Source organism: Vulpes lagopus, chromosome 8 (genome assembly GCF_018345385.1).
Source record: "Vulpes lagopus strain Blue_001 chromosome 8, ASM1834538v1, whole genome shotgun sequence".
In the NCBI taxonomy this organism is placed as follows: Eukaryota; Metazoa; Chordata; class Mammalia; order Carnivora; family Canidae; genus Vulpes; species Vulpes lagopus.
The window spans coordinates 42,331,970-42,356,405 of NC_054831.1; the positions used below are offsets into that span (position 1 = coordinate 42,331,970).

Consider the following 24,436-nt stretch of genomic DNA (forward strand, 5'->3'; position numbering starts at 1 on the left):
AAGGTCACATGCTGAGGCCCTAGATGTTAGGACATGAACATATGACATTTGTGGGGTAGGGGCGGGGGACACACTTCAACTCATAGCAGGTAATAGTGCAGTGTAGGATTATGTGTGAGTTGTTAGGCGGCTAGTTGCAAACAAGATTTTCAGCTACTGGGGAGACTAGCATTGTAGACACTTTCCTACTTTCTCACATTTACAGTCATCTTTCGACAGATGTAGGAGCGGATTCACAGTTTGCTACCACAGATTTGATCTAGTACAGTGAGCTTATTTACTTGCTAACTTCTAGGAAGGATGTTTCAGAGATCAGTTTAAAAAGAGATTTTTGTTGCTATGATTACATTTACATTGATTTTTTTTTTCCCTCAAGAGTTTATGGCCTGAAGGCTTGCCTTACAGCTTTTTTTTTTTAAATCCATTTTTAAGTTTATTTCAGTTGTTGAAAAATAAATACCTGAAAGCTTTTTTTCCTTTGGTTCTAGATTTAAAAGGAATTGTATTTGTCATCCAGAGTCAAAGTAATTCTTTTCATGCAAAGAGAGCGGAACAGTTAAAAAAAAGCATCTTAAAGCAAGCAACAAATCTCACACAGGTATGTAGTGATGGCTGGGATGTCTGCTAGTTACTTATTTGTTGTTACTTTCACGTTTTCTAAAGTCCTCCGTCTGTAGATAAAATCCATTTTATTTAGATGAGAGTAACTCTTCTGACTTGTTTGCTTATTTAATACTGACTTTTTCAAAATGCTCTTGTTTATTCCTGATGCTCAAAGCATTGTCTTCTAAATTCTTCCTATTTTTTTTAAGAGACTTGCATAATTCTGTAGGACTCTTGTGGTTTTGTCATAAAGTATAAAAAAAAGTGGAAGGAATAACATTTTAAAAGCAAGGCTTAAAATAGCAGGGATAATTAATGTTCAAAATTTAGTACCAGGTTCTAAGGCAATTTTCATGTTGAAATAACATTTTCATTAACCTTAGTGTGGTGTTTCCTCCATGAGTCTCTTAATCAGTTTTTTAATTGGATATCATTAATTGAACTTTTGAGTTGATTTGTAATGTAATATCCAAGAAGGATTATGGAGAGAAAAATCGACACATGCACGTACATTTTAATAATGTTTAAAATAGGCATGAACTGAATCTACAGCTGCTATGAATAATGCTGAAGGTCTGAGTAAAGGAAGGTCTACCTTCTTGTCCTGCCATAGAGGTGCTTTCCTCTTTAGCTGAGCAGAAGAAACATCTCTCCCAGCGCGCTTGCTACACTGCATTGCTATGGCCTTTAAGACAGAAGTGCTTGTCTGTAGATGAATTCTATCCCTTAGCTCTCGGCAAGAACTCTTTGACAGGAGATGTGTATCTCTGACCGATTGCTTTCTTTCTGCAATGACTTAAGGAAGGTGGAGATTTACTTCCCCTCACAAATAGTCCTGTTGGTGGATGGGCTAGGGGTTGGCAACTCTGCTCCAGGATCCTTCTGTTTTATTTCATGGGCTGAAATGTCTTGTCCTCGTTGGCATGGTTGGAACTGGTTTACTACCACTACATGGGCATTCCCATTTGTGGAGGACAACCAGGTTCCTTTTAAGGATATGACCTTGAAGTAGTATACATATTTCCATCATTTCCCCCTATATACCATTGTCATGTGGGCACACCTAGGCTGGGAAAGGTAATATCTAGTTGGGTAGCCTATGGATCCAGCCAAAACGCCAGGAGTTCTGGTCATTGAAAGGAAGAAGAGACCAATTGACATCTCTGCTAAAGTCAGGATTTTGTTTACACATCAAGGACTCACCTAGTCAGTAGAATTTATCTATGAACCTCTCATTCATTCATTCAATATTTACAGAGCAAAGCACTGAGCACACAGGTAGCAGCAAAGTATAGTCCTTATACTTAAAGAACTCAAGTCCAGGAGAGGAGAGAGGCCCATTAAACAGGCAATTTCAAAGCAAAGTGGCAGTGAAGAAAGACAGTTACTGCATGATTCCACTTACATGAGGTATCTAAAATAATCAAATTCATAAATCAAAGACCAGGGTGGTTGTAACCAGGGGAAGGGGAAATGAGTAATTATTACCTGGCATAAAGTTTCAATTAAGTAAGATGAATAAGCTCTGGGATCTGCATTCCAGCATTGAACTCTGTTGGACACTAAATACTTATTGAGAGGACAGAGCTCATGTTAGGTGTTCTTATCACAATACAATAAAAATAAAAAATAAGGTACTATTTCCTAAAATAAGGAAAATAGGTGAGGGGATAGGAGGATAGGAGCAGGGGATAGGAGCAGGGGAGGGTTTCTCTGTAGACAGCCAGGTGAGAAGCAGAAGCATGTTGCATAGGAGGCGGGCAGTGTGGATACCTGGAAGGTTAGGTAGGGACCTGATGGCCAGAGTAGCCATGAGCCCTCTTAAGGCCCCAGGGCCTTTCTCAAGGCCTCTAAGGGGGCATTCTGAGCATTTGAGAAATATTTGAGATCCGAGACATTTAGCATCGCTGGCTCTTGGCAATACATGTCGGACGAACCAACAGTCACTGTTACCAAAAGCATGGCCAGTTGAAAATGACTGCTAGGGAGAGCCATTAGGGCCTCAGCATGTCAACTCTATATTTTAAAACCATCACTCTGGTATTTGTGAGGAAAGCAGCTGAACTGACCCAAGACTGCGGCAAGGAGTCGTTGGGGGTTGCCTGGGGGTAATGCTGCTCAAAATGAGGGTACAGACTTCTGCTAGTGCTTCATCACAGGCAGTGTGAGAAGCGCTGGACCAGGGGCCAGAGGCAGAGCTGGTGGTGGCGGCGGCCTTAGAGGGGATGTGAGGCCAGAACCAGGGCAGTTTGGGTGAAGGGCTGGAAAGTCAGGACCAGTGCCCAGCAAGGACTGAGGTGGGGTAGGTTGGGGCCACCATCTGAGGCTGAGGATGGGTTTGTAGGTACAGATGACTTTTGGTTTCTATAGGTGATGTCTGAGGTGGAGGTGTCAGCTGCTGGAGGCTGGATATTTGTTTGCTTTAGACTCAGGAGAGCAGTTTGTCCAGAAGGTGGTGGATTTGGGATCAGGAACATACACATAGGTAGTGGCTGAAAGCTTGAAGGTGCTGCTTCCAAGGGGAACAGTGGAACCCTGGTGAAAAGTAGGGTTTGGGGGCTGGGCAGAGCAGAAGCAGCCTTCTGGGGACACAGGAGTGTGTGAGACACAGAGAAAGTGTGTTGTCTGATTTCAGGAAAACTGAAAAGTCTTGCGGGGACCCCTGCCTGTGCGCTTACCTCAGGACGTGTTGCCACCCAGAGGGCTTTGCTGTTGTTATTGTTATTGTTATTTTTATTCTTAATTGTGGTTAAAAAAAAAAAGAAAGCAAGCATGTAAAATTTGCCCTCAGCCATTTTTAAGTGTAAGTACTGTAAAGTACATTCACGTTGTATGCCAATTTCCAGAACTTTTTGTCTTCCCAACTGAAACTGGATCCATACCCATCACACAACCCTACTTTTCCTTTTCCTTCAGCCCTTGGCAACCAGCGTTCTGCTTGTCTCTATGAATCTGACTATTCTATGTACCTCATATAAGTGGCATCACATAGTATTTTTTTTTCTTTTTTTGACTGGCTTATTTTACTTAGTGTAACATCCTCAAGGTTCATCCATGTGGTAGCCTATGACAAGATTTCCTTCAGTTTTATGGTTGAATGCTTATCATCATTACTTGGACAGCCTTTCCTCTGGGTCCTGGGGGTAGCCTTGGTCTACCATGATGGCCGTTTTCATCCACAGGCACTACTTTCCTGGAATGCTTCTTTGGTATTTCACATGGGACCCCCTGCAGTGCCCTTTCTCCTACAGGGCCTCTGGCCTGCTTTCAGAATCCAAAGGGAAGCAAGACCTGTTCTGTCCTCTTTGTACCCTCTGACCTGTGGCATCCAGGGTAACGCCACACACTGACATTAGAAACCGCATTTTTAACTGATACATTTTCTCAGCTTTTAAGTCTTAGAAAACAGTTCCATTTCACTGAAGTATTTACCTTCTCTAGAACTTTATTTCATGCTTCTAATTTTAGGTTTTACATATACTGAATTTTTATTGTCCTTCCTGTTTATCGTTTGTGGTTTAGACAGCCTGTTTAGTAGGTGTCTTAGATTGCCACTAGGTGGCAATATTGGTTTTACATTTAAAGACACGTAATTAAGCAACATCATTAAGCAAACCCTTAATTTCTGTGATAATAAATGGAGTCTAGACTAAAGCAATAAGGAAACTTCCTTTTAATTATAAGATAGTCTATTTTTCTTATTCTGAAATTCTTTCCTGGGATGGAAGCCAGCTATGAATACTGAGGTAGTTATGACAAAACTTTAACACTTGGATTTGATTTGCTCACAAGATCCAGCTCTTTGGTAGTTGAAATGGCCAGAAAGATTTTAGTGTCTGAAACTATGCTTGATACTAGTTAATTTTTTCTCCTTATAGAGTTTTTTATGCTATGTATGTGATTAAAAGTCAAATTTTAAAGATCCAAAGGCAGTTGACAGCTAACATAGGGTCTGTGGACAATACTTGGGGTGGTATTGAGATACCCTGACCTAGAACTATGTGAAAATAGGGCAACAAGGTTGACTTCGGAGAATTAAATGAGATGCACAAAACATGGAGAGTGGGGCCAAGTCCCTTTAAGAGGCAGGTATGGCTCCCTACTGAAAATTTAACTGGAACTTGTTTTGAGAGGTTGACATATTCTTGAGAAAGAATTGACAACTCATTCATCAGCCATGGAAGTGGAGAAAGGGAGAATCTAAGGTAGAAGTTGTCAGGGCATCCCCAGCACTGTGATGGGGAGCATGCTCACTCCTTCGAGGAGGGGTCAATCCCATGGTTTGGCAAGTGTGCGCTTTAGCTCTAATTGAACAAATATCTGAGGCCCTCACATTATTTGGGACCTGAACCATGAAGTGTTCAGGTTTCAGTTTTGCATTTCCCCATAGATTTGCCCACCATGAGCATTCACCAAAGTTGCTTGCCAAGGGAGGAATCAACAGTGTTTTACCATTTGAATATTTATTTGATAGGCCAAAATATCTATTCCTCCCACACTACCAGATGTCTAGAACTGCTGTTTATTTATTCATTACTCTTGTCAGGTTGCACTTGACTACAAAATCTGCCAAAAATTAAGGTGCAAAAATTTAATGGTTTCTCTGATTATGCATTTCGTTCTAGCTGTTCTCTTTGCTTTGGCAAGTCATTATGTATGCCTGCTTTGCCTCAAGGTGCTAAGATGCGGTCTTATTAAGAACGCAAACATTTTTATCCTTCTAAATGTGAATATAAAGACAGGAGGCTAAACTAACTTTCTGTCTGAAACCTAGCTCTGTACTGGGAGTTGTGGCTAGAATGGTAAATCTTTTTCTCTTGTTTCTAAAATAATTTGGCTCACTGTGAGTTGTCATGCCCATTTCCAGTTTTGAAGCTTATAATGCAGCTTCTAATGGCTCTGTAGTTTATAGTTATATGCTTTTTCTAATCAGAAAGCCAGGAGACTTTACCAAGTGCTCTTCAGTGTGCAGAGTACTGTTCTTGATTGCTATGGAATAAAGGGTTAGAAAAGATGCTCTAGCTGTTTGAGTTCCTTATGAGGTAGACGGTAACTGTTTCATAATGGAAATGGAAATGACTGTATCATTAAGTAGATTGGCTGTTTAGAGTTTCACAAACAAAAAAGCCACATGGAGGGCAGCCCAGGTGGCTCAGCGATTTAACACCACCTTCGGCCCAGGGCCTGATCCTGGAGACCCGGGATTGAGTCCCACGTCAGGCTCCCTGCATGGAGCCTGCTTCTCCCTCTGCCTGTGTCTCTGCCTCTCTCTCTCTCTCTGTATGTCTCACATGAATAAATAAATAACATCTTTAAAAGAAAAAGCCACATGGAGCTGAGGCTAACAGAAACCCATAAGAGTCTGTGCAACAATCTCTTAAATAATCAGGCACTTGAGTGTATTTTGTTTGTTTGTTTGTTTGTTTATTTATTTATATTGTATTATTTATTTATTCATGAAATTAACAGAGAGAGGTAGAAACACAGGCAGAGGGAGAAGCAAGCTCCCTGAGGGGAGCCTGATGTGGGACTCGATTCTAGGACCCTGGGATAGTATTCTCAGCCAAAGGCAGACGCTCAACCACTGAGCCACCCAGGTGCCCCATGTATTTCATTTTCAATGCTTACTATGTGCATAGCATCTGTGGGTCTGTTATGATTTGACTTCCCTTTTTTTGAACCTAAGAAAACTCCTTCTTGAATGGATGTTTCTGTGAAAATACTTGTGAATATATATATTTTGTGTGTGTGACAAGAAGTGGGAGCAAACAGGTTGGCCTCTGGTGAAGATACAATGGGAGTATCTTATGCTTATGTTGTTGATAGAGAGGCCGTACTCTGAGGGTTGTACCTTCCCTCCTGGTACCTGGGATCCAGTAACCAAGGGGAACCCAGACTGTGAAGTATTAGATATTAACACTTGCCTGAAGTTACAGAAACTAGTATTGTTCTCCAAAGGAACTTCAAAATAAGATTAAATTGGAAACAATAAAGGGAAGAATATAAAGGATCATGGTTTTTTGGGGGGGTGGTTTGTATTTTTAGTAGGTTCTGGTAAAACAAAAATTCTGGCACCATTTTGAAGACTCTAAAATGTGAGCTTCAACCATAGTACAGGGCAAGGGTCATACTTGTTTGGGGAACCACTTCGCATGGGGAAGTCAGCCCTTATAGGAGTGAGTGCAGCAGGGAGGGAAGGCCCAAGCTCACAGTGGACACAGGACCTGAGAAAAATATGGGTAGAAGCACAGACAACTTAACGGTTCTGTTTTTCAGGCAACCTGCAAATACAGAAAAGAAAGTTCAGAAGTGGGATATTATGAGTTTTTTGGGGGGTGAGCAGCTGTATACATTACATTTGGTACATTTTCTGCTTTGGGCCAAATGGAGCTGAACTGGCTGCTTAGGAACTCCAGCACTCTCCCCACCTGCAACTAAATAGCTTTTGAAAAGAACAGACACTTCTAATTTACTGTCTTCTTTGGTGGTGTGAACTTTATCTGAAACCTAGAAGAATCTTGGGCAGCCTGGGTGGCTCAGCGGTTTAGTGCCACCTTCCGCCCAGGGCCTGATCCTGAAGACTGGGAATCGGGAATCGAGTCCCCCGTCGGGCTTCCTGCATGGAGCCTGCTTCTCTCTCTGCCTGTGTCTCTGCCTCTCTCTCTCTCTCTCTCTCTGTCTCTCATGAATAAATAAATAAAATCTTAAATAAATAAATAAATAAATAAATAAATAAATAAATAAATACTTAGAAGAATCTCAACCTTAACAAATAAATGCATTTTTTTCTTATTGATAGAAAGTTTTGTAAATCACTATTTTCTTGAGGAGACTTAGTCCACAGGCTTTGGTTCATAAGTTAAAAAAAAAAACAACACACTTGTTTCTGTGAGATAAGCCAGGAAAGCCAGAGCAAAACCTTTTGTAAATCAGTATGAAGAAGCTTGAGAAAGATGGTTTTCTGTTTTTAGAAATTTTTTTTTATTGTCAAGGAGACTGTGTGAGGCACTCCACTGAAAGGTTAGCTTTGACAGTGTGTCACTGGCTATCACTAAAATCTTTTTAGGTGAGAACAATTGGATGCCTAATTACTTACTAAAGATTCACGTTTTGTAGTAACTGATAGGTGTTAAGACATCACATTAATTCATTAAACTTGGAGACTTTATTACATTGCTGTTGAGTAAGAATTTATTCATCTATCCCCTCATTTAATAAATCCTTATTGAATATTTATTTTAAACAAGGACCTGGGCAAGATGCTGTAGGAGAAAATAGGACATTGAGACCCACATTGCTCCAAGGGCGGTTGCTCAGCAATAATGAGTTCATCCATACTGTGGAAAAGGCCCTGTTGTGAGCATTTATCTCTTTTTGACAGAACCCCTTTCCTGTTCTGGAGAACTCTATCCCTGTGAGTCTGTTGGGAGCTGGGTCTTGGCCCAGTAAGAATGTCAGAGGCCAGATGCTGGGTTCAGGGGGAGGCAACCTGTGATGGAGTGTGGCCAGGCAGACCTTGCCACATAGAATTGAGTCTGGAGCCAGGGGTCCACAGAAGCCAGTCACTTGAGAGAGCTCACTGTTTGGGTAGTGACACCCATACCCGGTGGCTAGAGGTGGCCTTTTCCTGGTGAGTGGCTGTGCCCGTCCTCCAGCAGGCTCATCCTAGTAGGGGAGACACCAGACGTTGCTGCGTGAAGCAATAGTGGCTTTGCACTCTGAGAACACACACAAGAAGGCACCCAACCCTGCCTGGAAATGTCAGCAAAGGCTTTGTTAGGGCATTTGAACTGAGCCTTGAACAAATGGTAAAGATTTTGCCAGACTCCTGCTGGAACAGGTGTGAGGACTCTCATGGATGGAGGCAGTAATCATGTGTCTCACTGGGTATCAGGGAAAGGGTGACTGAAAGGAAAGTGAGGTGCTCTGTGAGCTAGTGTATGAGCTTATGTTTAGAGAGGTGGGCTTGCGGGGACTAGTGAGACATCTGGTCGGTGAAGCCAGGGGCTGGAGTGCAGAAATCAGCTCATTTAACTCTGTGAGGTAGTTCCTGTTATTCTACCCATTTTGCAGAGAGGAAATCGAGGCTCAGAGAGATCGAGGGATTGTGTAATAAGACTAGAAAAATGCATTTGTTCTAGAATTTTTTTAAACCTTTACCAAGGAGAAAAAAAGGATATTACCAACTGAGATTGATCAGTTCATCTAATCACAGATCATCAAAACAGTAGTGTTCCTGCCTAGGAGTTTTAGGAAGTTGTTTTGTACTGCAAGCAGAAAAACTGAGCTCCAAATGAGCACATTCAGCTTTGGAAAACTATATTATTTAACCTAGGCTATTTTGTTTTCAAATTTAGACGTTGAAAAATAAAATACTTTGCATTGTAAAAAAAAAATGCTCATGCTGGCATCACTGATAAGTAGTGCAATACCATGCACCTTGGTGCCAGTGGGCTCCAGAGCCTCTGCTGTCTGCCTGCTGCCTTCTGACACACAGATTAGGCTTTGGTGCTGCAGCTGTTGTGCAGAAGTGGTTCCTGTGGCCTCTTCTCTCTATCCATTTACCTGGCTTCATTTTTTTTTATACCATGTATCCCCGACATGATATTCTGGATTTATTTGCTTCTTGCCTTTCTCCTTAATTGGAACGTGAGATCCAAGACGGCAGGGATGCAGCCCTGTCTTTCTACAGCTGTTTACTGTGTTCTTAGAACAGTGCCTATGACACAGTAGTTGCTCAATAAACACTGTAAGATCAGTACTGATCTTAATAACCATCACATGTGTAGCATGTGCCAAATGTGTGGCATGTACTGGCTTTCTCGATCCCCAGGGCTAATGTTGTCCCCACATTAGAGATGAGATAGTAACAGCCAAAGACAGCAAGGAACTTGCTCAAGTTTGCATGGCTCAGAGGAGCCAGAGTGAGGGTTCTTTTTTTTTTTTTAAAGTAGGCTCCATACCCAGCATGGAGCCCATTGTGGGGCTTGAACTCATGAGCCTGAGATCAAGACCTGAGCAGAGATCAAGAGTTGGATGCTTAACCAACTGAGCTACCCAAGGCACCCCCAGAGTAAGGATTCTGATACAAGTACCTTGGCTCCAGAAATCAGATCCTTAAACACTGAGCTGTATGGCCTTTCATGAATGAATGAATGATTAGTTAAAACAGATTTATATGTACTATAAAAATGTACTTAGTAGCGTATTTCAAGGTAAATAGTTAATAAAAATAAATGTTATAAATAATGAGGTAATAGCTTTCTCTTATTAGGAGACTGGTATCTGGGAAAAAATATATTTTAATATATAGGGTCAGGTTTCTGGGAGATATGTTATTATAGCATCACATGTAATCTACTGGTTCATAAATGAATACTGGATTTTTAGACTAGTAAATCTGTCTGATATGTGTTCCAAACAGCATATCAGACATCTTTATCATCATCCTCATAAGATATACTTCCTTCTTAGGGGAGAAATTATAACAATAAACAGATGTTACTTTTCATCATAATTCATGTATTGGCCTAAGAGCTCAGTTCAATGGATAAGACTTATATACAGTTGGAATTTGGAAACACAGTTGAACTGGAATCTTCCAGAGCCATTACTTCACACTGAACAAATGTTTTGGCTTTTGCTTTCAAATTTAGTACTTGGTCTGAATGATGAGGTTGAATTAGACCATAAACTCATATACTGCTAGGTTTATACTTTGAATTAAGGTACAGGCAAGTTACAAGTATTGGGAAACAGTCTGCAGAGAAGGAAAAAGGCCAGCAGCATGAAGTTAAATTTGTTGAATTCTTCCCAGACAGAGATACAAAGAGTAAAGTGATCCAAAACCAAATTTGCCTAATAATTAAAGTTACTTATGATATTTAAAATATTAATCTGTCTTCATCCATGTTCAAGTGTTGGTTCTTTCATTTATACTTTTTCCTTCTGTATGCTCAGCTGTGGAATCAAACCCCTTTGCCAAATGCTGGTGGTGGATTTGTGTGAGAACCAGGGAGCCAATTAGAGTGTTGATTTTGAAGGTGTTTATTCTTCATAATTTTTAGTGGCTTTAAGTGTGAACATATGCCTTGATACAAAATGTGTTCAAAGGAAGTACTGAATGCATGTCCAGTAGGCTTTCTGACCTCACAGTGCTTGTTAGGGGATCAGTAGATGCTGATGATGGAAGTGAAGGTAGACTGGTTCAATGAGATAAATAGAGTTGACATAAAAGTTTAATTACTGTTCAACTTATTCATTTTCTTTTCCTCTTCTGTCATATGCCCATAGTAAGCCCTTTGTATTTTTAGCCCGTTTATGCTTGCCTCTGTTATGGCATGATCACATTATTGATAGAATTTTGCCTTAACCTTTTCAGTTTGAAATAATAGTCTTGTTGGGTGAATAGGCATCATTTAGATTGCCACCAGACTGTGCTCTATGCATGGGTGCCTTTACTATAGCTTTTATTCCAAATGGCTCTTATAAGGAGGCCTAAATCTGGTGGTGGTAGATAGAGCAATTTTATATAATTCCAAGTAGTAAAAAACTGAGATGAGATCGTTTGATGGAAAATTTTATTGTGACCTTTTAGATTATTTTAGAAGTGGTAGTATATATGTACATGAATTATTTATATGTAGTATATATGTACATTTATACACATGTATATAAATACACATATATACACACATACATATATATATACATATATATAAAAAACAAGAATAAAAGCTCTTGGGCCTTTTTGAGTATTAGGGGATGAAAATTTATCTACAATGAAATGACCTTGGGTTAATCAAGAGTTAAGACCAGGTTTTGTAAATTTTTTTTTTTTTAATTTTTATTTATTTATGATAGTCACAGAGAGAGAGAGAGAGAGAGAGGCAGAGACACAGGCAGAGGGAGAAGCAGGCTCCATGCACCGGGAGCCCGATGTGGGATTCGATCCCGGGTCTCCAGGATCGCGCCCTGGGCCAAAGGCAGGCGCCAAACCGCTGCGCCACCCAGGGATCCCAAGACCAGGTTTTGAATGCCAAGGTAGGCATATTTTTGAGATAAAGGTATTCACACACCTTTGGAGATAGTTATCAACACAGCCCACTAGTTTTGAAATGTTTCTATTTGGAGATAAATGGGTACAGAAAACTTGATTGCCGTTTTGTGTTCACTGACTGAAGCAAATATGAAACCCAGGCATATGATTTAGTAAACAGAAAGGAATGGAGATAGGGATGATTATAATTCCTTAGTAATCCACAGAGTTTATTTTAGACTAGAATTTAACTCCTTTGTGCTAAGACTTTTCCTTTTTACTTTTATTGTCATGACAAGTTATTCATTAAGTGTGTCTTGGCATCCTTGCCAGGAAGGTGCCCTCACAGCCTTTCTGTGATACCTGTTGACATCACTTACATACTTCTTACAGCCAGGAAGGGTAGGATTTGTATGGAAGAAGAATTCTGAAGTCTATTTATTTTTCTGCAAGAAGCTTTAAAACTAAACTGTTTTAAAACTAAATGTTTTAACTACATTAAAGAATTTTAAAAGCATAGATATAATACTTTGGTCATCTTGACATAAATATTTTCATTTTTCTGATTTCTTTCCAGTCTCTGTTCATATATGAATTTTACAAATTGGGAATCATGTGTTTTTCCACTTAACATAAAGACATTTCCATGGTTAAAAAGTCTTCATTATTATACTTTCAATTGTTACAGAATAGGTCATTTTTTTTTTTTTTTAAGTAGTCCCCATGCCCAGCACCCAGTGTGGAGCCCAGTGCAAGGCTTCAACTCACAAACCTGAGATCAAGACCTGAGCTGAAATCAAGAGTCAGACGCTCAATGGACTGAGTCACCCAGGCACCTCTTACTTATTTTCTTGTAAAACCTTTTAAAGTATTTTGCTATGTTTCATTTCTAGCTAGTTCATATTAGCGTGCCATAATTATTTGAAAATTTTATGCAACTATTAATATTATTAGTTTTCTTCATACATGAATTTTGTTAATATTATTAGTTTTCTTCACACGTGTTTTGTTCTCATATAATCCCTTATGAATATACATGTATCTATGTATGTATATATACACAGATACATATATATATGTATATATATATATATATATAGCCATTTCTTAAAAGTCAGTGAAAATTACTGCATAATTCATAGTCAACAGCAAGAAAGCCTGGAATTATATTGAGTATACCGAGTAACTAACTGTTAATTCAGCCTTTCAGCTTTTTTTCTCTTTGACGTGTCATACTGTTAGTCTGATTTAACCTTTGATTACTATTCTTGCATTTCATATTTATACATGAAAGTTAAATACTACATAAAATAAAGACATGAGGCTTTATTTGATAGTTCCCAAGATTTATATTGAAAACCATTCTCCTGAAATAATGAGCTTATACAAACTTAAAGGCTGGTATGTAATCTACATTAGTATAGTAATGGTTCAGATATTTAGGCACTTATTCTTAATGTCTTTTGTCTGCATCAGTTACCAAGAAATAGAATAAAACACAGAATATACTAAAGTTTGTTAGGGTGATATTCAAGCATATTACTATATATCTGACTCTGGGCTTGTAATAATGTGAAATATATTGAATAGTGCTTCAAAGCTAACATTCATAGCCTTAAACATATTAATCTCTCTCTTTGTGTATATGTATGCATATTTATTTAACTATAGATGTGTATTATTTTTGAATATTAGTTCATCCTATATTTATAAATTTTGAATTTTCTATTATTACTATCATTGTTTGAATACCTAAGGGTTATATTTCTAGTATTTAGAACCGAAACTCTTCATTACTATAGTGTTTTAGTTTTTTAAGGGCACTTAAATTTCTTTTTACAGGAGATAAATTAGACATTCTATATACCCTCTTGTTTAGCTGAAGTGTTTTATTTTCCATCTGCTACCTGTGGTGTGTAAACAGTGAAAGTTGTTTCTGTGCCTCTGCATTATCTCTGACTACTTCTGGGCTCTTCCCTTCATATCACCTTTGCAAGTCTGCAAATTTCAGGTCATCTACTGGTATCACCGAAGGCCATTCTTGGAGGCCCTCAGTACTGTTTCATGCCTGGGTGATACAGAGATTCTGTGGATTCAGCCAACATCCCACATTTCTAGTAGCTCCTGAGAAGGAAAAAGAGAGTAGTTAGGAGAGTAAAATGCCAGGTCTCTGAAAATACCTGCATTTAAAAATTGAGTCCTTTTTTTTTTTCTTTAATTGAAGTGATCGTATTGTATTTTTATTTATTTCTCCCCTTTGATAATGTTTCTTTAGGAACTCCCTAGAGTCCTCCTTCTTCATCAGCTGTCTAAGCAGGAAGGTGCATGGACGATACTTCCACTGTTACCACAGTATGTTTAATTTGAAATGTGTGAATTTTGATGTTTCTACCTGAACACTTCTCTGTTCCCTACCTTTCTTACTAAGAGTCAATAAGTAAATTTGAACTCTGTTTTTATGATTACTACATTACCCAAATTTCTTGATTCTTTTAATCATGAATGGCTTCTATTTTTAAATATGTTGCTTTCTTAAAAGCTAAAATGTTGATAGGTTTGATATTTATATTTGAAAATAATCTACTTTTTGGGACTGGTGTCATTATGGAGAGAATTAACTTTAAGAACACTAATTGTTTTTTAAACCATTAATATCTTGCTTTCCCATAATCTGAAACTATCCATTGAAGAAAAATGTAGGGGAAATTAATCTAGATTTCTTACAATCTTCTATGTCTTTCATCTGTTTCTTGTCTGTCAGTTTTAAACCTTATTATAAAATCATTTTACAGAAGTGATTACTATAACCTGTTTCTCTTTGTCAGCTTTTCTGTAACATATAGCAGAAATTCATCATGGATTTTCTTCTGTGAAGAAGAAACAAGGATACAAATTCCAGAACTCTTAGAAACACTCAGAAGATATGACCCATCAAAGGTGAATACAGTTTTAATACCTGTATTTATCCTTTGGGGGAAAGGCTTAAAAGAAGATTTAATTTTGATTAAGAGGTTTTCCAATCTAATAAAAACATTTAATTTAAAACTAAAAAGAATGAAATAATAGTTGAATATCTAGAAGCAATGTTAAAATAATTCCTTTTGAGGTTTTTATAGCTTTTGGAGGGATAGAACCTAAAATGAATCATTTTTAAATGACAGTCTATTTACATGTGTTAGCAATTTCAGAGAGGTAAAAAGCTATAATGCAGAATTAAGAAATAAGTTTAAATTGCTTGTCTCTCTTTATCAACAATAACCACATATTATTTTAGATGAGAAGTGTTTCTTGGTTGCCAACTGTTTATCAAGCACTATGATAGCAGAGGCTAGGACAGACAAGGATCTTGATGATGTGGATGGAACAGAATGGCAGGGATAAAACAGACCATTAAGGGAGCAATGAAAAGTGAGAGGTCTTATAGTAAGGGAAACATAGGGTGCTGTCAAAGCACATAGCAGGGCATTAAACCTTACCTCTTGAGGGTCACGATAGGAGGTGATCTTTAATCTGAGTCCTGTAGGATGAGTAAAAGTTAATAGGAAAGAGTGTTTTAAGCAGAGGGAACAAAGTTTGAAGAGGTGTGGGGGTAAGTGGTGCATCTCATATTAGAAGTTCAGTGCTACTTTCTGTATCCTTATCTTTCATATTTTCAGATTTTATTTTGGGCAGATGTGATGTAGCAATTGGATCTTTTATTTCTAAGTTTCTAGCACTGAACAGAGTACTTAACACTTAATATGTGGTCAATGAGTTTTTGTGAATGACTGATTAACCCTGTAATGTCTGCTTTTTTGCTGGGCTAGCCCGTGTCTCAGGAGGATGCCCTAGAGATATGTCGAGAATAATCAGGCTATTCATTTCTCTTGGAGAAGCCCAGGTTATACCCTGATCACCATATGGAATACTTTAAGCTTGAAATAAGTAGACTTGGGCCCTTTCAGGTACCACTGGACACCTGCCCTACCCCTATTCTGGTGTCCACTCCAGAACTAAATCAGGTTTATTGAGAATGTGGGGAAGGAAAGGTGGCTTCTGGGTGCCTGCTTGGTTGTTTGTTGATGTAGATAAATAATGTTGAGTAACAGTGATCATTCTCAAATACTGGAAAGTGTGTTACCTTAACAAAGCCACTGGTTTTGATGTTCTTTAAAAACTGTTAAGAGTCCATTATGATTTCTCTTTATGCTTTTGCTTTCTAGAAAGATATAGATATAATTGAATGAGAAGGTTGTTAGGTTAAAAAGAAAAATCCTTCAAAGGAGAGAAGAATTATGAATGTGTCTTATCCCATCTTTTCAGATGATGCTAACCAGCATCTATGTACTTTGGCCATGTTTTGTGTAAAACATTTGTTAGGCTGTTATGTTTCCTTTTGACTTGAGAAAAACTCCCAAATCCTTTTTACAATGTAGGAGTTTTAATCTCCTTCTAGTGTTCATTTCACCTGGAGATTATTTTTCCATTATCCATATAGCTCTAATTCTCTGCAGAAGATGGTGACTCACTGTGCTTTTTAATGAAAATTGGAATGATAAATTTAAAAGTTCAAAGCAAGTTCATGAAAAGCAAGTACTGAATAGAGGTAAAATGAGATGTTTTCCCCTCCTTTCTGAGCTCAACCTTTAAAAAAAAATCAAGGATGCTTTATTTCTTTTGAAACTAGCATTAGGAAATAAAGATTACATAATGTTCAAGTTAGCTCAAACTAGTGTGCTTCCCCCCCACCCCCCACCATTTGAAATTTTAGAAAAAAGGTATAAAGTAAAACTGGCTTTGATAGTGATACAATAAACTATATTCAAATAATAATAGTGTAGTGTGTTAGAATATCAATCTTTTTTTTGGATTCTGATTTTTTTTCCCTTCAGTTTGTCGTTCTTACTAATGCAAATTTACATTGTTACACAGTATTTTACATGGAAAATTTAAATCCTTATTAAAGTAGTCATCTTTGTTAAACTGCCTTTCTAGGTGATTTCTATAAATTTCTTATCTTGCTGAAGTCTTTCTTTTTTTCCCCCACTGTATGCTTTTAATATAAGTGTGCATTTGCTGAAATGTATTGACATTTTAATAGAGGTAAAACACAGGTGCTAGTAAAGAGTATTCTAAGATACTAGTAGAACATTGTCTGAATTGTTATTTTACAGTTTATCTTGATTGTAATTGTCTTAATTACAATTATGTAATTGCTTTTATTATATATTAAGAAAATTGTTAAGAAGGATGAGGGAATGCCTCTTTCCATAGATTTTGTATAAATTTCTCCCTTAGTTTATTTTTTTATTTTTATTTTTATTTTTTTAAAAAAAGATTTTATTTATTCATGAGAGACACACAGAGAGAGAGAGAGAGAGAGAGAGACAGAGACAGAGACAGAGACAGAGACAGAAACATAGAGAGAGAAGCAGGCTTCCTGCAGAGAGCTGGATGTGGGACTTGATTCCAGACCCCAGGACCATGCCCTGAGCCAAAGGCAGACGGACGCTCAACCGTTGAGCCACCCAGGCATCCCTCTCCCTTAGTTTAGATAATAACCCCTTCCCCTCCAAATATTGGAAAACAATCTTAACAATTTTAAACAATCTATTCCTTGGGTAATAGCTGGACACTGCCACTAGGAGTTAAAACGTAGAAACAGGTTCTGCATAAAATTATGTTTGCAGCAGGAAATTATAACAGTGAAGGATTAGCAAGCAATGTACTGAAAATCTCCTGAGGCATTTTTTTTAAACAAGCTATATTGATATGGTATGTTAAATGTGATGATTTTCATATTCGGTAATGTTTAGCAGTTTGATAAAGTCCTATCTTACTGATTTTTTAAAAAGATCTTGAATTTCTCTCTTAAGCCAAAGCCATTTACCTTATAATTATCCCCCTTGCCCAGTGATGATTTAAAATATCCATAAAATATCAAGAGAATTATGATGTAGCTCTATACCTTAAGTGCACAGTTGTATTGATGGGTTGCACACAGGTTCAGTTATGACCTCTTGGTGAATTGACCAAAACCAAGGGTCTGGGAGGTATTTGGGACAATTTCACAATCAGAAGAGAGAATATGTTGTCCTGCCTGTTTTTTTATTTTCTGATCAGGAACAGGGAGTTTGTTGGTGATGGTTGGATAACAGAGAAAATATGCAAAACTTTTAGAATTTAGGAAGCTTGATTGAAATTACTTATTAGAGAAACTTCTCTAACAGGATGGTTGCCATTTGAAGCTCTCCTGGACTTGCTCCATTCATTTAACTAGTGAGCACTTATTACATGTTAGTTATTCTGGTGGGGATATAGCATTGATCAAAATGGACAGTTTCCCTCATAAGGAGGGGGATGTTCTCGTGACAGGGGAGATAGGCAAGGAGCAAAAATGCAAACAGTGTCTGATGGTAGTAAGAGTGGAGCACAAAAAGAATGAGAGGGATAAGGGATAGATTGGGGGTGGGCTTACTATTCTGTACAGGGTATCAGGTCACTTTTGAGCAGAGTATGAAGGAACCCAGGGAGTGAGCCATGTGCTCCCTACTCCTGTACCAGATGGCTTACTCCATACCTCTACTTGTCTAATCAGAACCCCACATTCAACATATACAAGACTGAACTCTTAATGCGCCTTTCAAACCTCTCTCATCATTAGTCTTCTTCATCTCAGAAATGGCAGCACGGTCTATCCAGTTGCTCAGAGAAAAAAACCTACGACTCATGATTGATTCTAATTTTTCTCTCAGTCCTATGTTGGCATATCTCATTGACTCCACCTCCAAAATATACCTTCTTCCATCCTCTCTCCATGTTTATTACTGCCTCTCTGGTCCAGGCTACCATCATCTCTTGCCTTGACAATTATTAGAGTCGTCTCCTTGCTGGTCTCTTGGTTTCTACTCTTGCCATCCTAGTAATCTAGCCTCTTGGTAATTCAAATCATACCACTCATCTGTTCAGAAACTTCCACTGGTTTCCCATTGCAACTAAGATAGTTTCACTAGATTCAGCATTTTAGGTTGGCAGTGATTTTCTTCTGTCACTGTAGTTAAAATGTTTTTGTTAAAATTCTTTAGAAAGTAATAACCCATGCTAATTCTATATCACCCAGAGTACTTAATTAGTTCCATTGCCTTTTACATTCTATTGTTTCCATTGAAAATCCAACCATATGTCTTATTTTAATTCCTTTAAAAGAAATGTGTACACCCCTCTCCCCTCAAGCTACTGTTAAGATTTTCTTTGTCTTTGTCTTTGGTCTTTTCAACCAACATATGCCGCTATGTGGTTTCCTCTGTACTTTATTGGTATTTATAGAGCTTTTTGAATCTATGGCTTGGTGAATTTTGTTAGTTCTGGAAGATTCTAAGCCTCTATTTTTTCAAATGTTGATTCAGTTCCATTCTCTTTCTCTTCCTATTCTGGCCTCCTAATTTCATATGTTTTAGACCTGATTCTCACTGTTTCTCATATTGCTTTAGTGCTCTTTTCTCAATTTTCCTCCTTTTGTTTTCTTTTTTTGTGTGTGTGTGTATCACACAATAGTGTTTACTGACTTACTACCTTCCAAGTCACTTAGCTTTCCTTGTTCTGTGCCTAATATCCTATTGAATTCCTAAGTTTGGTTATCACATTGGTCAGTTTTATAATTTCCATTTGACTTTTTTTATTTTTATAGATCTTTGATAAAATTCTTCATCTTTTTACCAATTTCCTTAAATATATGAATTCTACTTATTTTTTAAATAACTGCAGTACTTATCTGTGTATCTCTTTCTATTTCTCATTTTTCTCTTTGCCTTTGTTCTGGTGCTGTTTCTTGGCATGCCTGGTAATTTTTTGCTAAATGCCAGATAGTTTACATGAAAAAATCAAAGAGGTTGTGGATGATATCAGTGCCTACAGGAGGATTTAATATTCTTCTAAATTGTAGACCTTGTTTAGGTAGGTTTATTTACAGACTGCCCTTACTTCTAGACCCCTTTCTTCCAGCAGACCCTGTACATGGGCCTTGGGCTCCCCAGTACCCCTGCTGAAGACTTTGGTCAGCAGTTAGCCTCTCTCCTGCTCCTTTCCACTTGGTTCTTGATTCTTTTCTATTTTTTTTTCCTTCCCAGGCTAGGAGTTGAAAAGAAATCACATGCAGGATTTGGGGCTCACTTTTCTGGATCCTCTTAAATCTGGATCCTTCTAAGCCTCTTAAATCCTTAAATATCTTCTTGGCAGCCTCCAGCTCCAACCCTTCTCTCAGTCCAGCAAGGCTGTGGAGTCCCAGATGCTGCTTTCTGTGGTGTGCCATTCTCTGCTATGGGAACAACTGGTAAATTCCTTGAAGGTAAAAGGAGGTGATTACAGTGTTCTCATAGATGGGCTTCTCTTCTCTCTTGGATATTTGCCCTCATCTACTATTTGTTTTTGTTTTCTGATGCCCTTAATTATTTGGTTTAAGTATTTTTCTCCAGCTTTAGTGCTTGTTCTCAGTGGGAGAGCCGGTCTGATCCAGGCTATTCTGTTGTGGCCAGAAGTGGCAGTCTTCCACTGCATTTGGAGTAAAGTCTACATTGCTCCCCACTGGCATCTGAAATCCACCCTGGGCCGTCTCCTGTCTGTCTCTTTTATACCATGTTTCCCCATATCCAGTATATTCTACCTCATTGGACTTCTTTTTTCATCAAATGTATCAAGCTTGTTTTCACCTTGGGACTTTGTAGTAACTGCCTTGATGGCTCTTCCCCAGATTTGTACCTAGCTGTCTCCTTGGTATTGTTTATTCTCAGTTCAGTTGTTAGCTCACGAGAGGTTTCTCTCTCTTTCCAGGGAAGTCCCCAGGCACTTGGTTTTATTTTTATCCTAGCATATTGCAGTCACCATCTGACCCTACTTTACTGATTTTCTATTTCCCTGCTGTTATGTAAGCTGCGTTCCCACCTGGTGTGGGATAAATGTCAAATGTGAATTGATAACAATAATAAATGTTAATCGAGGGATCCCTGGGTGGCGCAGCGGTTTGGCGCCTGCCTTTGGCCCAGGGCGCGATCCTGGAGACCCGGGATCGAATCCCACGTCAGGCTCCCGGTGCATGGAGCCTGCTTCTCCCTCTGCCTGTATCTCTGCCTTGTCTCTGCCTCTCTCTCTGTGTGACTATCATAAATAAATAATAATAAAAAAAATTTAAAAAAATAAAATAAAATAAATGTTAATCGAATGAATGAATAAATGAATAAGATAGACACTAATTCTGGAAAGAATTTTTCAGATTCTCCTTTGTAAACCTCAGTAGGGCATAAAGGAACACTTGTTTTCTTTGCCTTAATAGCATTTTGGTATGGAATTTTCTGTAAAATACACTTTTATATGTGTATGGCATAATGATGACTAATATTTTACTCATCTTGTTGATAAACTAATTTACTCTCTTTGTAAAGATTATGTCATGTTCATTATCATAGAGCATTAATTATGTTTTTGTTAAAATTCTTTAGAAAGTAATAACCCATGCTAATTCTGTATCACCCAGAGTACTTAATTAGCTAAAATTAATGATATGACTTTGTTTTGGGTCATATGTGAAATGGCTTTTTAAAGAAAGTGACATTTATTTATTTTCAGTTTTTATTTTTTTGGATATACATTTAAAATACATTTTACTTTTATTTATTTTATTTAGGGATCCCTGGGTGGCACAGCGGTTTGGCGCCTGCCTTTGGCCCAGGGTGCGATCCTGGAGACCCGGGATCGAATCCCACATCGGGCTCCCGGTGCATGGAGCCTGCTTCGCCCTCTGCCTGTGTCTCTGCCTCTCTCTCTCTCTCTGTATGACTATCATAAATAAATTAAAAAAAAATTATTTTATTTAAATTCAATTAATTAACATATAGTGTATTATTCATTTCAGAGGTAGAGTGCCACTGAGTGATTCATCGGTGTTTATTTATTTATTTATTTTTAAATATTTTTTATTTATTTATTCATGAGAGACACAGAGACAGAGAGAGACAGAGACACAGGCAGAGGGAGAAGCAGGCTCCATGCAGGGACCCTGACACAGGACTCGATTCCAGGTCTCCAGGATCACACCCTGGGCTGAAGGTGGCGCTAAACCGCTGGGCCACTGGGGCTGCCCACACTCAGTGTTTATCACATCACGTGCCCTCCTTAATGTCCATTACCCAGTTACCTCATCCCCTACACCCACCTCTCCAGCAACCCCAGTTTGTTTCTGTTTGTTTGTTTGTTTGTTTGTTTGTTTATTTTACTTATTTATTTATTTAATTATTTTTTTCCCCCCAGTTTGTTTCTTATAGTTAAGAGTCTCTTATGGTCTGTCTCCCTCTCTAATTTTGTCTTATTTTCCGCCCCCCCTTCCCCTATGATCTTCTGTTTTGTTTCTTAAATTCCACATATGAGTGAAATCATAAAATTGTCTTTCTCTGATTATTTTACTTAGCATAATACCCTCTAGTTCCATCCAGGTTGTTGCAAATGGTAAGATTTCATTTTTTTGATGGTGAAGTGATATTCCAGTGTGTGTGTGTGTGTGTTGTGTGTGTGAGATCACGTCTTCTTTATAAGAGAGTGACATTTTATATCTTTATTTAACAGGAATGGTTTTTAGGAAAAGCATTACATGATGAAGAATCTACAATAATTCACCATTATGCCTTTTCTGAAAATCCTACAATTTTTAAATATCCAGACTTTGCTGCTGGCTGGGCCCTTAGTATTCCACTTGTAAACAAGTAAGAACTTATTATAGACTTTGTGTGTGTGTGTGTGTGTGTGTGCGCGCACGCGCATGCACATACAGGTCAACGTTTATTTCACGGAGTACGGTAATTGATGGATCTCAAGTGAGCTTTGCTGCTGGAGGCAGTGTGTGGTAGAGTGGGAAGACCTGGAGCAGGAGTCAATATCTGAGATTCTTGGTTCTGCTCTGTCACTTACTAGTTTCCTCAGACAGATTACTCAACCATTCTTTATTTTCTTTTCCTCACCTGCAATACAGTGAATAAGAAATTGGGGGCCCAATGGGAGGGCATATAAGTACTCTGAGAACTCTACCTCCAGAGGTGTTATTACTATTATTAATGGATCTAGTTAGCTATAAGTATGCCTTTGATCATCAGCAAGAAAATGAATCAGTAAACATGTCCAGGGTGGGAGTTGATGGCAAATTATGTATGTTGATGTATATGTTTCAACAGAGGCCAGACAAGAAGGACAGTTACCAGAGTCTCTGTAGATATCCATACCTAGCTATTTGTGTGTATAATTGCAATAATGCTTTTTTCAATGTGAAAAGTAAAGGTAATTAAGTTGTAATTCAGGAGAAATATGATTGTTGACAGACTCTTAATTCAAATGCTTCAGGTTAATTATTATGTTTTTTTTTTCTTTAGGGAATGGAAAGTTGATAAAACATTTGTGGCCTTTATATCATCAGAGATGGAAGGGCTTCTGTTATTTATTACATTAGATACACTGTTTCTAGGGTTTTGAGTCTTGAGAAACTTTATAGCCGATTGTAGAAATACAGCATAGTCGTACCTTGTCATTTGTGACTGGCCAACACTTATTGACTACTCCTTTGACATTTGAAAGTTTTTACAATGTAAGACCCTGCTTCCCAATGTAGAATCCAGAAAAGGAAAACAATAACACCTCCATGTTGTGTAGCCTTCCTTCCCAGTAGACAGCAGCTACATAAGGTAAGCTCTAACAGGTTGTGGAAAATCGTTTTTGGGAACTGAGTTATATGGAGAAAGGACAACATATGCTGGTCCATTTGACTTGAGAGGTCATATTAGAGGAGGGGTCATTTGGAGGCTGGCAGCTGAGAATAGCTTCCTGATGATGGCAGAGGCCACAGCTCCTCGGCTACCCATTTCTGTAGTATAAATCTGGAGGTTGTCCTTGGAGTCTTAGCCTAGAATATCTTTATTCTGATTTTCCAGTAATCTGTGAGATATTATATGTATTAATGAGTCTACTTTGTGCTTGAACTGGCCAGAGTGGATTCTGTTATCTCCAACTAAAATGTGTGTTGGACCCATGGACCCATCCTGAGAATACCAGGCAGGGATGCCCTGCCCCCAGCCTATGCCAGACATGCCTAGGAGGGCAACACACTCTCTCTGCTCCATTCTTGGAAGGGTTGGGCAGGAGGGGAAGGGGAACTAGAAGAGAGTTGTTATTCCCTTCTTACCCTACACTGATTTGCCTGGCTCTGCTCTGCTGGAGTGAAGGGAAGATAATTCTGTTTCAGTAGCCCAGCGTCATCTTTATTCTCAAATTAATTAAGCTTGGGTTTGCTGCAGCTTGAAGACCAGGAGCCCCCAGGATGCTCTCTTCCCATTATGTCCAGAAGCCTTATGTTTGGGCCCAGTTCAGCTACCTCTGTTCTGTCTGGACTCTCCAGAGCCATGAGTGGCACATCCCAGCCCTGGGTTGTTCCTTGTGCCTTACAGATTCTCACCCTGGCAGTAGTCTTCCTCTGGTCTTCATAGCCTGGAATTATGTGAGCTCACTTCTCTACAGAAGTTCTGGCGGTTCTGGTTTCTCTCACTTGGGGGTTATAAGCTCTTCCTAAGTCTACTTGTCTTCCATTTTCTGGAGAAACAAGTCCCTTGATAGAGGGACAGGTACAGCTATAATTTGTCTTGTGCAGTACTCTGAGCACAGATCCCACCTTCTTCTCCCAAGGTGGAAGAGAAACCCACGGACCTGCAAAGACCCCATTCAGTAAGCCTGGAATATAACTGTCTCTCTGAAGCCAGCATAACCCCTTTCTCCATTCTTCCCTTCTGA

General features: G+C 38.6%; 1 protein-coding gene across 2 annotated transcripts in view; it reads left to right on the plus strand.

Moving 5' to 3' along the window:
* B3GLCT (beta 3-glucosyltransferase) overlaps nt 1–24,436 on the plus strand; it is a 126,227-nt gene that overhangs the window by 29,702 nt on the left and 72,089 nt on the right. For both annotated transcript variants that reach the window (XM_041765842.1, XM_041765841.1), the window contains 4 exons: nt 489–598; nt 13,917–13,993; nt 14,467–14,578; nt 22,232–22,368. In XM_041765842.1, the coding sequence (XP_041621776.1) occupies nt 489–598; nt 13,917–13,993; nt 14,467–14,578; nt 22,232–22,368 (436 nt within the window). The remainder of the gene's footprint in view (nt 1–488; nt 599–13,916; nt 13,994–14,466; nt 14,579–22,231; nt 22,369–24,436) is intronic.